Below are 12,749 nucleotides of genomic sequence, written 5' to 3' on the forward strand. Positions count from 1 at the left end.
TATGATGCATTAATGACCATAGAAATGAAAATCCTGTATGGCCCTCATGACCAGAAGCAAAAAGGGATTTTCTTGTGACATATTGTTTTAAGATAATAGAAGAGCAATATATTTGGCCATAATAATTAACAATTATCAAAGCCACCATTTAATCTTAGTGTTTTGATTTGTAGTGTTCAGTTTAGTGAAGCTAGAAAAATTTAAGCTTTGATTTGATACTTGTTAAATATTAACTGTTACTTCCTCTTTCCCCTCTCCACGCTTCCTTCAGTGTGCTGTTGGAACCACAGGCCAGAAATCTATCTCTAGAGTGATCGAATACTTGGAACATTGCTAGCTGCTTTACCTTTGCTTCAGGTGCTCGGTAATGCTGGAGCTATTCTTAGACAAAGAAAAGTCATGAAAGAAGTCCTTGAAGATATACCAAGAACATTCATCAGTATCATTCATGTTTGGATTTTTAAGGCCACCTGATTTCTTCGTCATGCATTCTGCATTTGCTAAATGACAGTTACTACATCAATCTGCAACTATCAAAAATGAGGGAAAAGGTTCAGGCTGTTAACAATTCCATGCAGTATTTAAATACACTTAACTTTGGCAGAGTTTATACTCTCCCCTTGTTCTCGGCAAGTTCTAAGGGGAAAATTTGTGCTGCTGTTAGTGCAACTGCTGTGTATGTTGAGCCACTGTTGTCATGCCAGCCAGGTGCAAAGGCAGCTTAGCTACTGAGGTATCGAATGTTTTGAGGACATTCTAGACAACAGCTTAGTTCCTTTTTCAGGCTCATTTGCTTTTGCTTTTTTGTTGAATGATTCCAATCGTAAATAAAGCTTTTAATAATTTTGTGAATTTTTTTTCGTTGTTGTTCCCTGAACTACTGTCTATATTTAAAATTAGATGGAATCCAAAGACACAAGGGATTAATAGTATATTTTTTTATTTTTGATTTGGTTTGGGTTGTTGAACTCTTTTTCACTTTTGAGACCATAACCATATTACCATACCATGATGAATCGTAGCTGTAGACACAAGAAAACCGACAACAGTTTGATGGAATATTATGTAGGCTGATATGCCCTGTTTTAAAGGATGAAGCAAGATAGACAAACCCAGGGTAGTTTCAGCTTAATACTAGAGGAGGCTCTTGAAACATTAAGTTTTGAGGGAGGACTCTCTAGATATATTTTCTAATGTTCAGTACAGTCATATAAGGAAGCTAAGACACCAATGTGGAATTCATGTTTCCAGATAATGTGTATATTCTTCTATAGAGTGACAGGATCAAATGCATAAACGCAAAGCCTTAAATTGCTGGTTCAGAGAAGATCCTTTTTTTCATTCAGATTCTTAGTTCATAGAACAATGTGTTTGGAAAATAGTCATGGAACACACAAAACACATATATTTAATTTCACAACATTGCAAATCTTTGTGTTAATTATTATTCAGTCCACTGGTTAAACTTTTTTGTTGTTGTTGATTGGGCCTGAATACAGGCTTTCCAGAGATTTCTTTCATTAATACTTTTAAATACCTTTCAGGTAGTTATATCATGTTTCTTCGTTGGATTTGTAAAACTTGAAGCCATAAAAAATATTAGTTTGGTGTGTATTGAGGAAAATAGCTTAAAGTCTAACTGTTACTCATTTAGACTTTGTTATTTCCTTGTATAAAGTGACAAATCGGGGCTCTTGTATCAGTGCCAGCTGTAATGTTTTTTAAATGCAGTGGCTGCCTTCTATTGTCTTCCTATTTTTGATAATGCAGATTGTTGGGAAATCTATAAGGAAGTAACTGATTCCAGGCAAATTGTTTTCTTCCTCCTACCCACCCAACCCCCACCCATCACCTTTTAACAGCATAGTTATGCCAGTGTAACTTGGGAAAGATTGAGGTTTTATTTGCCCTGAGTATAAAAGCTAGCTTAGCAAACTTTTAAAAGTATATCAATAAGTGATATTCATAAAATTGAATTAGTTAGATATATTTTGTTTAATAATTATAAAGTGCATTGATATTTATTAATCATTGGATTTAGGAAGAGGGACAGATTTTGGTAAAAACTGACTTGTGGCAGATGGTAAAGAATATTACAAAATGTTTGGATGAGAACAATCAGGGCGAACTACATTTTTCTGTTACACTGGTAATCATTTGAGAATTGATTTACCTCAGTGTTTAACAGTTTTTTGTTTTGTTTTGTTTTTTAAATAATAACTAATTGTCAAGCACTGATAGAGATGCAGACTTTGGTGGGGGGTGGTGGGGGAGAAATCACCTCACCAGCTGCAGTGCATTTGTGTGTTTTTAACCCTCAGAGAACTCTGCATTTTAGGGTACTTGAGGCTGACTTGCAAATTAAAGTTTTAAAGTAACCTTTTTTTCCATTGTAAATATTTCTGTAAATACTACCAATTGGAAATTAGAACAGTAGAGTACTTTTCTGAATCCAATCCTATTTTTATTTTATACAGTATTTCTCAGCTGTGATCTTTGGAGCAAAAGCCAACGGCAGGAAAAAAATAGTTTGTACCAGTTTCATGAAGTATGTCTTTGGGTTTTTGTAAATAATTTTAACTCAAATAAAATTGCTACTTTCAATACACATGTTGTCTTTAACATAAATCTATTGAACTGTTTTGGAGAAAGAAGTCTCACGAATTTGATACAGCTGACCAAGGGGAAACATGATGTGTTATGTGACTTTCCCTTCAACATACACATAAAAACCAATTTTTGTTAAACATTATGTACTTCTCCATGTTCTTAATGCTTCTCTAAATGTAATGCCAGTTCTCAGAAACACAGGTTCATTGAGGATGATGACTTTCTACTTGTATAGTTATGCCCATGATACATTTAAGTTAGCTGCCTTAGTCTTTTTGCCTGAGTATGACCCAAAACTTTTTTTTTTTTTTTACTTTTTTACAGTTGCTTTTTAGTTGTTCAGTTTTCTTCTTGTCAGACTTTTAAGTTTCCTGCATGGGATACAAGTGGATTCCTCAACCTCTCCTTACTGCTTTTAATCACAAAACTAGATTAAAGGATCTTCTGTGAGTTCCCATCCACTTTACCCCTTCCAGCCATAAACAGTGTATAACCCTGTTTAAGAGTGCAGACTGTGGATCTAGAAAGACCTAAACCATATACATATATTTGGAAACCAAGTGCTGATGTATGTTCAAGCAATTTCCCAGACTTTATTCTACTTACTCAGCTAGAAGATGGTGCTCCTGCTTGCTTCAGGGTTGTGAAGACTCAGTGAAACTGCATGTGAAGCAGTGGCGCACTGTGTTCCAAACGTAGATCCAAGTAAATGGGAGCTTTCACCAAACAGTTCTGTTCGCACACTGTCAGGAAATTAAAATGTTCTCAACAATGGAGTAGACTACCGTGACTACTTCAGACGTTTGGGATAATGGCTTTCATATTACTGAGGCCATTGGGTTTGGATCCCTTAAACTGCAAGTCTCTAAAATTATTTTCAGAATTGTTAATATCTTGGTAGTGACTAAAGCAGGGAGAAAATGAAACAAACTTGAGTGATTGTTAAAATGTTTCCAAACATGTCCCTCCAGTTTTCTTACATTGGAAGGAAAGACCGGAAGAGGTTTGCACAATTCACTGTCAGTTAATGCTCTTCTGATATTGGATGCATAGATTAATAACGACCTAGAAAATCTTTATTTTTAAAGTTTATTTATTTATTTATTTTTTAGTAATCTCTACACCCAACATGGGGCTCAAACTCATGACCTTGAGTGTTGCATGCTCTTCCAACTAAACCAGCTAGGCACCCCTAGAAAATCTTTAAACTGAACAAAGATTTTTAATAGTGTTTTGGTCAAACTTCTATTTCCTTAGCCTCTGTACAATTTAAATACTCCAAAGGTTTATGTTTTGGATTAAGGAGCAAAAACAGAAAACTCTATTAGTGTACTACCTAGTTTTCAGTTACTTAAAAGAACCTGTTACCTAGGGTTGTATTACGAGGGTATGGCTCAATGGAACTATACTGTTGGGAGGTTCATAAATCTTAAAGTAGGTTAATACTTAGTAAATTGTAATAAATTAGAGATGGATGTTATAATCCCTACAGCATCCAGTAAAAAACAATGCAGACACATAAAGGGTAGAGCTGCTTACAAGAATAAAAATGGAGCACTGAAATACTTTGGTTAACCAAAAAAAGATGAGAAGAGTAACCAAAAAAAAAAAAAAAATACTGAAATAGGAAACAAAGAGAAAATAAATTTAAAAATTCACATGGAAATGCAAAGGACCTAAAGAAGTCAAAATAATCTTTAACAAAGCTGTTTGATACACACTAATGAGCTCAGTCTCATAAAACTACAGTAGTTGAAAGCTGATATTAGCATAAGGAGAAAAAAATAAGTAAAAAAAAAAGATGTACACCTACACAAACGTATATGGTCAATTGATTTTTGGCAGAGTACCAAAGTAATTTAATGTAGAAAGTATTTTTTTTTTTAAGATTTTATTTATTTGACAGAAATGACAAGTAGGCAGAGGCAGGCAGAGAGAGAGAGGAGGAAGCAGGCTTCCCGCTAAGCAGAGAGCCTGACATGGGGCTCCATCCCAGGACCCTGGGATCATGACCTGAGCTGAAGGCAGAGGCTTTAACCCACTGAGCCACCCAGGTGCCCTAGGTGTATTTTTAACACATGGTTCTGAGACAACAGGATATCTATTAAAACAAAAACAAAAAAACTGACCCCTACACCTCATGCCAAACACAAAATAACAGATCATATATAAGTATGAAAGTGAAAACCCTAGAGTTGTTAGAAGTATGAAAGATATACTCATCATTTGGGGATTGGCATCAGATAACCAGTAAAGGAAACAATGGATTAGATTTCATCCAAATAAAATACTTGTTTTTCAAAAGACACCATTAAGAAAATGAAAAAGCAAACCTCAGACTGGGAGAAAATAATCACAAATTGTGTGCTTGACGAAGGACTTGTGTCCAGAATATAAAGAATTACAACTCAATAATAAGCAATCCAATTTTAAAATGGGCTAAAATCCTGAATAGGTACCTCACAAAGGGAACATGAATAACCAATAAACACATCAGTCATCATGGAACTGCAACTCTAACTTAGAAGATATACTTACGGTCAGTAGAACAGACAATTTGAAATATGCTGATACTAAATGTTGACACTAGCAATTGAGGGGCACCTGGGTGACTCTACATTAGGCATCTGCCTTTGGCTTGGGTCATGATCTCAGGGTCCTGGGATGGAGCCCCCTGTCAGGCTCCCTGCACAGTGGGGAGCCAGCTTCTCCTGCCCTGTTCTCTCCTCTGTCTCTCTCAAATGAATAATTAAAATCTTGAAAGAAAAAAAATAAAATTGAAACTTAATGTTGTGGGAATGTAAAATAACACCATTTTGGAAAAACTTTTGCATTCATTGTAAAAGATAGAGCTGTCCCCCAACCCAGCATTTCCATGTTCTCCAGGAGAAATTAAAACATTCCATGGAAAAACTTGTAAAAAGAAATGTTGATAGCTATTAACAATAGCTTACACTAGAGGGCACCCAGCTGGCTCAGTCAGTAGAGTGACTCTTGATCTCAGGGTCATGAGTTCAGAATCCCATGTTGGGCATAGAAATTGCTTAAAAAAAAAAAAAAGGTCTAACAATTGGCAAAAAAAAAAACACAAAAAGCAAAAAACCCACCAACTCACAAATACCCATCAACAGTCAATGTATAAACAAATTGTATTTAAGCAATAGAATGCTCCTTAGCAATAAAAATGGATGAAATCCTTTTTCAATCAACAGCATGGATATTGTATTCATAATGCTGAAGGGGAGATGAATAAGAAAGTGTACATACAACCTGAACCAACTGACACAAATTTGTAGAACAGGCAAAACTAGTTTAAGTTGAAAACAAAACAGTTGGGGCACCTGGGTGGCTCAGTGTGTTAAGACTCTGCCTTCAGCTCAAGTTATGATCTCAGGGTCCTGGGATCGAGCCCTGCATTGGGCTGTCTGCTTGGCAGGGAGGCCGCTTCCCCCTCTCTCTCTGCCTGCCTCTCTGCCTGCTTGTGATCTATCTCTCTGTGTCAAATAAATAAATAAAATCTTTGAAAAAAATACTCTAAAAAATAGCAGTTTATCTAGCAGATAAAAGGTTAGATGGAAAATGCTACATGTTAAGGAATTTTAAAACCTCTTAATTCATAGGCAAAAGAAATTATAATGAAATTTTTAAAAACTTGGAACTCAAAAGTATCAAAAGTTACAGGAGGCAGCAAAATGGACCTAACAAGAGATGTTTAACCTCAAACATCTATATAAAACAGGAGCTGAAAATTCTAAAAAAAACCCACTCCATTTTAAAGATAGAACAAGAGCAATAGAATAAACATTTGATGAGTAGAGAGAAGGTAATAGGAATGTTTTAAAATTTAGCCCAAAATTGATTATTTGAAAAGGATAACTTAACTTTGAGGACACTGAGCAAGAAAGAAAAAATCAAATATAATTTAAAATTTAAATATAAAAATACAAAAGTATAGAGACAGATTAAGAAGACATTAACTGGGTGGCACCTGACTGCTTCAGTCAGTGGAGTGTGTGACTCTTAATCTCAGCATCCTCAGTTCAAGCTCCACATTGGGTGTGGAGCCTACTTAAAAGAGGGACACCTGGGTAGTGCAGTTAATGAAGCAACTGATTCATGGTTTCAGCTCAGGTTGTGATCTTAGGGTCATGAGATGGAACCCTGCATCAGGCTCTACACTCAGCATGGAGTCTGCCTTGGATTCTCGATCCCTTTCCCTCTGTCCCTCCCACATGTCCTCTCTCTTTCTTTCTCTCTCTCTCTCTCTCTCAAATAAATCTTAAAAAAAAAAAAAGACATTAACTGAAAGATTAGAGGCGAAATAAATGAAACAGAGACTTTAATTATGATTTAATTCTATTTTTTAATTTTAAGTAGGCTCCATGACCAACAAGGAACCTGAGCTCAGGACTCTGAGATTAAGAGTTGTATGCTCTACCAACTGAGCCAGAAAGGTGTCCCTGAAATAGAGACTTTTAATTAATTTAAAAGATTTATTTATTTGAGAGAGAGAATGGGGGATGTAGGAGGGGTAGAGGGAAAGGGAGAGAATTTCAAGCAGACTCTGTGCTAAGCACAGAGCTTAAAACAGTGCTTGCCATAGTGCTCAGTCCCACATCCCCAAGGTCATTGCTGGAGCCCAAACAGAGGTGGGTGATCACCTCTGGCTCTAACTGAGACACCCAGGTGCCCCTGAAATAGAGACTTTTAAAGAAACAGAAAAGGTCAATGAATCTCTGAGTTTGTTCTCTGAAAAGATAAAACTGAAAACTACCAAAACTGAACCAGGAAGAAATAGAAAACCTGAACAAACCCATAGCCAGAAAGGAGATTGAAGCAGTCATCAAAAAATCTCCCAAAAAACAAGAGCCCAGGGCCAGAGGGCTTCCCAGGGGAATTCTACCAAACATTTAAAGAAGAATTGCTATTCTCCTGAAACTGTTCCAAAAAATAGAAATGGAAGGAAAATGTTCAAACTTATTTTATGAGGGCAGCATTACCTTGATCCCAAAACCAAGACAAAGACCCCATCAAAAAAGAGAATTACAGACCAATATCCTCAATGAACACAGATGCAAAAATTCTCACCAAAATACTAGCTAGTAAGATCCAACATTACATTAAAAGGATTATTCACCATGACCAGGTGGGATTTATTCGAGGGCTGCAAGATTGGTTCAACATTCGCAAGTCAATCAATGTGATATAATACATTAACAAAAGAAAGAACAAGAACCATATGATACTCTCAATAGATGCTGAAAAAGCATTTGACAAAGTACAGCATCCTTTCTTGATTAAAACTCTTCAAAGTGTAGAGATAGAGGGCACATACCTCAGTATCAAAGCCATCTATGAAAAACCCACAGTGAATATCATCATCAATGGAGAAAAACTGAGAGCTTTTCCGCTACTGTCAGGAACAAGGCAGGGATGTTCATTATCACCACTGCTATTCAACATAGTACTAGAAGTCCTAGCCTCAGCAATCAGACAACAAAAGGAAATTAAAGGCCTCCAAATCGGCAAAGAAGTAGTCAAATTATCACTCTCTGCAGATGATGTGATACTATATGTGGAAAACCCAAAAGACTCCACTCCAAATCTGCTAGAACTTGTACAGGAATTCAGTAAAGTGTCCGGATATAAAATCAATGCACAGAAATCAGTTGCATTTCTATACACCAACAGCAAGACAGAAGAAAGAGAAATTAAGGAGTCAATCCCATTTACAATTGCATCCAAAACCATAAGATACTTAGGAATAAACCTAACCAAAGAGGCTAAGAATCTATACTCCAAAAACTATAAAGTACTCGTGAAAAAAATTGAGGAAGACACAAATAAATGGAAAAATGTTCCATGCTCATGGATTGGAAGAACAAATATTGTGAAAATGTCTATGCTACCTAAAGCAATCTATACACTTAATGCAATCTCTATCAAAATACCATCAATTTTTTAAAGAAATGGAACAAATAATCCTAAAATTTATATGGAACCAGAAAAGACCTCAAATAGCCAGAGAAATGTTGAAAAAGAAAGCTAAAGTTGGTGGCATCACAATTCCAGACTTCAAGCTCTATTACAAAATTGTCATCATCAGAACAGTATGGTACTGGCACAAAAACAGACACATAGATCAATGGAACAGAAAAGAGAGCCCAGAAAAGTCTATGGTCAACTAATCTTCACCAAAGCAGGAAAGAATGTCCAGTGGAAAAAATGCTGTTGGGAAAATTGGACAGCCACATGCAGAAAAATGAAACTGGATCATTTCCTTATATCACACACAAAAATAAATGAAAGACTTCAATGTGTGAAAGGAATCCATCAAAATCCTTGAGGAGAACACAGGCAGCAACCTCTTCGAACTCAGCCACAGCAACTTCTTCCTAGGAACATCACCAAAGGCAAGGGAAGCAAGGGCAAAAATGAACTATTGGGACTTCATCAAGATCAAAAGCTTTTGCACACAAAGGAAACAGTCAACAAAACCAAAAGACAACTGACAGAATGGGAGAAGATCTTTGCAAATGACATATCAGATAAAGGGCTAGTATCCAAAATCTAAAAGAACTTATCAAACTCAACACCCAAAGAACAAATAATCCAATCAAGAAATGGGCAGAGGACATGAACAGACATTTCTGCAAAGAAGACATCCAGACGGCCAACAGACACATGAAAAAGTGCTCCACATCACTCGGCATCAGGGAAATGCAAATCAAAACCACAATGAGATACCACCTCACACCAGTAAGAATGGCTAAAATTAACAAGTCAGGAAATGACAGATGCTGGCAAGGATGCAGAAAAAGGGGAACCCTCCTACACTGTTGGTGGGAATGCAAGCTGGTGCAACCACTCTGGAAAACAGCATGGAGGTTCCTCAAAAAGTTGAAAATAGAGCTACCCTACGACCCAGCAATCGCACTACTGAGTATTTAGCCTAAAGATACAAATGTAGTGATCCGAAGGGATACCTGCACCCCAGTGTTTATAGCAGCAATGTCCACAATAGCAAACTATGGAAAGGACCTAGATATCCCTCAACAGAAGAATGGATAAAGATGTGGTATATATATACAATGGAATACAATGCAACCATCAAAATTAATGAAATCTTGCCATTTTGCAATGACGTGCTTGGAACTAAAGGGTATTATGCCTTATGAAATAAGTCAATCAGAGAAAGACAATTATCATATGATCTCCCTGATATGAAGAATTTGAGAGGCAATGTGTGGGGAGTTTGCGGGGGTAGGGAAGAAAAAAAGGAAACAAGTTGAAATTGGGAGGGAGACAAACCATAAGAGACACTTAATCTCACAAAACAAACTGAGGAGTGCTGGGGGGAGGGGGGAGGGAGAGAGTGGTTGGGTTATGGACATTGGGAGGTTATGTGCTATGGTGAGTGCTGTTAAGTGTGTAAACCTGGTGATTCACAGACCTGTACCCCTGGGGCTAATAATACATTACGTTAATAAAATATTATAAAGAACAACAACAAAAAAGATAAAACTGAGTAACCTTTTGCTTGATTCATCAAGAAAAAAGAGGACTTGAATAAATAAAATCAAATACGGAGGAGAAATAACAACAAACACCACAGGAATATAAAGGATTATAAGAGGATATTATGAAAAAATATATGCCAACAAATTGAACAATATAGAAGAAATGGATAAATCCATAGAGACCTACAGACTACCAAAACAGTCAGGAAGAAATAGAAAATTTGAACAGACTGAATGCCAGCAATGTAATTGAGTCTGTAATCAAAACCAGGACCAGACGTCTTCACAGGCAAATCCTACCAAACATTTATTTATTATTTATTTAAGAGAGAGAGAGCATGAGCACATGGGCAAGTTTTGGGAGCGGCAGAGGGGGAAGGAGAGAATCTCAGGCATGCTCCCCTCTAAGCATGGAGCCCACCTAGGGGCTCATGACCCATGAGATCATGACCTGAGCTGATATCAAGATTCGGAGGCTCCACTGACTGAGCCATCCAGGCACCCTGAGTTAATGCCTACTCAAACTATTCCAAAAAAATTTAAGAGGAGGGGTGCCTGGGTGGCTCAGTGGGTTGGGCCTCTGCCTTCACCTTGGGCCGTGGTCTCAGGGTCCTGGGATCGAGCCACGAGTCGGGCTCCCTGCTCAGCAGGAAGCTTGCTTCCTCCCCACCCCTGCCTCTCTGCTTGGCAGGGAGCCTGCTTCCTCCTCTCTCTCTCTCTGCCTGCCTCTCTGCCTACTTGTGATCTCTCTCTCTGTCAAATAAATAAATAAAATATTTTCTAAAAAATGCAAGAGGAAGGAGAATTTCCAAATTCATTCTTTAAGGCCAGCATTACCCTGATAGTAAAACTAGTCAAAGATGCTACAAAAAAGAAAACTACAGGCCAATATCTTTGGTGAACATAGATGAAAAATTCTCAACAACATGTTAGCAAACAGAATCCAATAATACATTTTAAAAGTTATTCACCATCATCAAGTAGAATTTATTTCAGGAATGCAAGGGTAGTTCAATATTTACAATCAACATGATACACTGCATTAACAGGAGAAAGGATAAAAACCAGACAATCATCCCAATAGATCCATAAGACAACATTTGACAAAACACAAAATTCATTTATGATAAAAACTCTCAGAAAATAGGTTTAGAGGGAACACATCTCAACATAATCAAGGACATATATGAAAAACCCAGAGCTAACATCATGTTTTTAAAAATTTTAATATTTAATTTTTAATATTTTTTAAAAGATTATTTATTTATTTATTTGACAGACAGAGATCACAAGTAGGCAGAGAGGCAGGCAGAGAGAGAGAGGAGGAAGCAGGCTCCCTGCCGAGCAGAGAGCCCGATGTGGGACTTGATCCCAGGACTCAGATCACGACCTGAGCCGAAGGCAGAAGATTAACCCACTGAGCCACCCAGGCGCCCAATTTTTAATATTTTTAATAACACAGAAAATAAATTCTGATTTTGAAGACATCGAAAGATGAAGACAAGCAAAATAAAATCATCTATAATCGCTGGCTAACATCATACTTAATGGGAATCAGGAACAAAATAGGGATGTACATTGTAACCACTTTTATTTAACATGATACTGGAAGTCCCAGCTGCAGCAATCAGACAAGGAAAAGAAAAAAAAGCACTTATTTTTCAGAAAGAGGTGAAAGTGTTACTTTTTGCAGATGACTTGATACTTTATAATAGAAAACCCTAAAGACTCCACCAAAAAAACATCCAGAACTAATGAATGAATACTGTAAATTTGTGGGATGCAAAATTAATATACAGAAAGCTGTTGCATTTTTATACACTAATAACAAAGTAGCATAAAGAGAAATTAAGAAAGCAATCCCATTTACAATTGTACCAAGAATTATAAAACACCTAGGAATAAAGATACCAAGGTGGTGAAAGACCTATATTCTGCAAGCTAAAAGATACTGATGAAGGGGGCATCTGTGTGGCTCAGTGGGTTAAGCCACTGCCTTCAGCTCAGGTCATGATCTCAGGGTCCTGGGATCGAGTCCCGCATCGGGCTCTCTGCTCAGTCGGGAGCCTGCTTCCCTCTCTCTCTCTGCCTGCCTCTCCATCTACCTGTGATTTCTCTCTGTCAAATAAATAAATAAAATCTTAAAAAAAAAAAAAGATAGTGATGAAGGAAATTGACACAAGCAAATAGGGAGATGTTCCATGATCATGCATTGGAAGAATTAACATTGTTAAAAAGTCCATAGTCCTCAAAGCAATCTACAGATACAATGAAATTGCTATCAAAATACGAATAGCTTTTTTTCATTTAACTAGAACAGAAATACTAAAAATTTGTATGGAACCACAAAGACTTCAAATAGCCTACACAATCTTGAGAAAAAACAACGAAGCTGGAGCTATCATAATCCCAGGTTTTGATCACTTCTTGACCTTTTGGCGAAGATCAAGTGTACAAGTATATTTGAGATTACTATAAAGATTCAGTAATCAAAACAGTGGGGTACTGGCATACAAACAGACACATAGATCAATGGGACAGAATAGAAAGCCCAGAAATAGACCCACATTTACATAGTCAATCTATAACAAGGGAGGCAAGCAAGAACATCCAATGGGA

The 12,749-nt window shown here is 37.0% G+C and overlaps 1 protein-coding gene across 2 annotated transcripts in view; it reads left to right on the forward strand.

Annotated features, from left to right (window-relative positions):
* Window positions 1–2,608, forward strand: part of WAPL (WAPL cohesin release factor) — a 79,695-nt gene extending 77,087 nt beyond the window's left edge. For both annotated transcript variants that reach the window (XM_004765782.3, XM_004765781.3), the window contains exon 19: window positions 272–2,608. In XM_004765782.3, the coding sequence (XP_004765839.1) occupies window positions 272–337 (66 nt within the window). In that variant the 3' untranslated portion in view covers window positions 338–2,608. The remainder of the gene's footprint in view (window positions 1–271) is intronic.
* Window positions 2,609–12,749: the final 10,141 nt, after the last annotated feature.

This window comes from Mustela putorius, unplaced genomic scaffold (genome assembly GCF_011764305.1).
Source record: "Mustela putorius furo isolate JIRA1106 unplaced genomic scaffold, ASM1176430v1.1 tig00003909_pilon_pilon_pilon, whole genome shotgun sequence".
NCBI classification, from domain to species: Eukaryota; Metazoa; Chordata; class Mammalia; order Carnivora; family Mustelidae; genus Mustela; species Mustela putorius.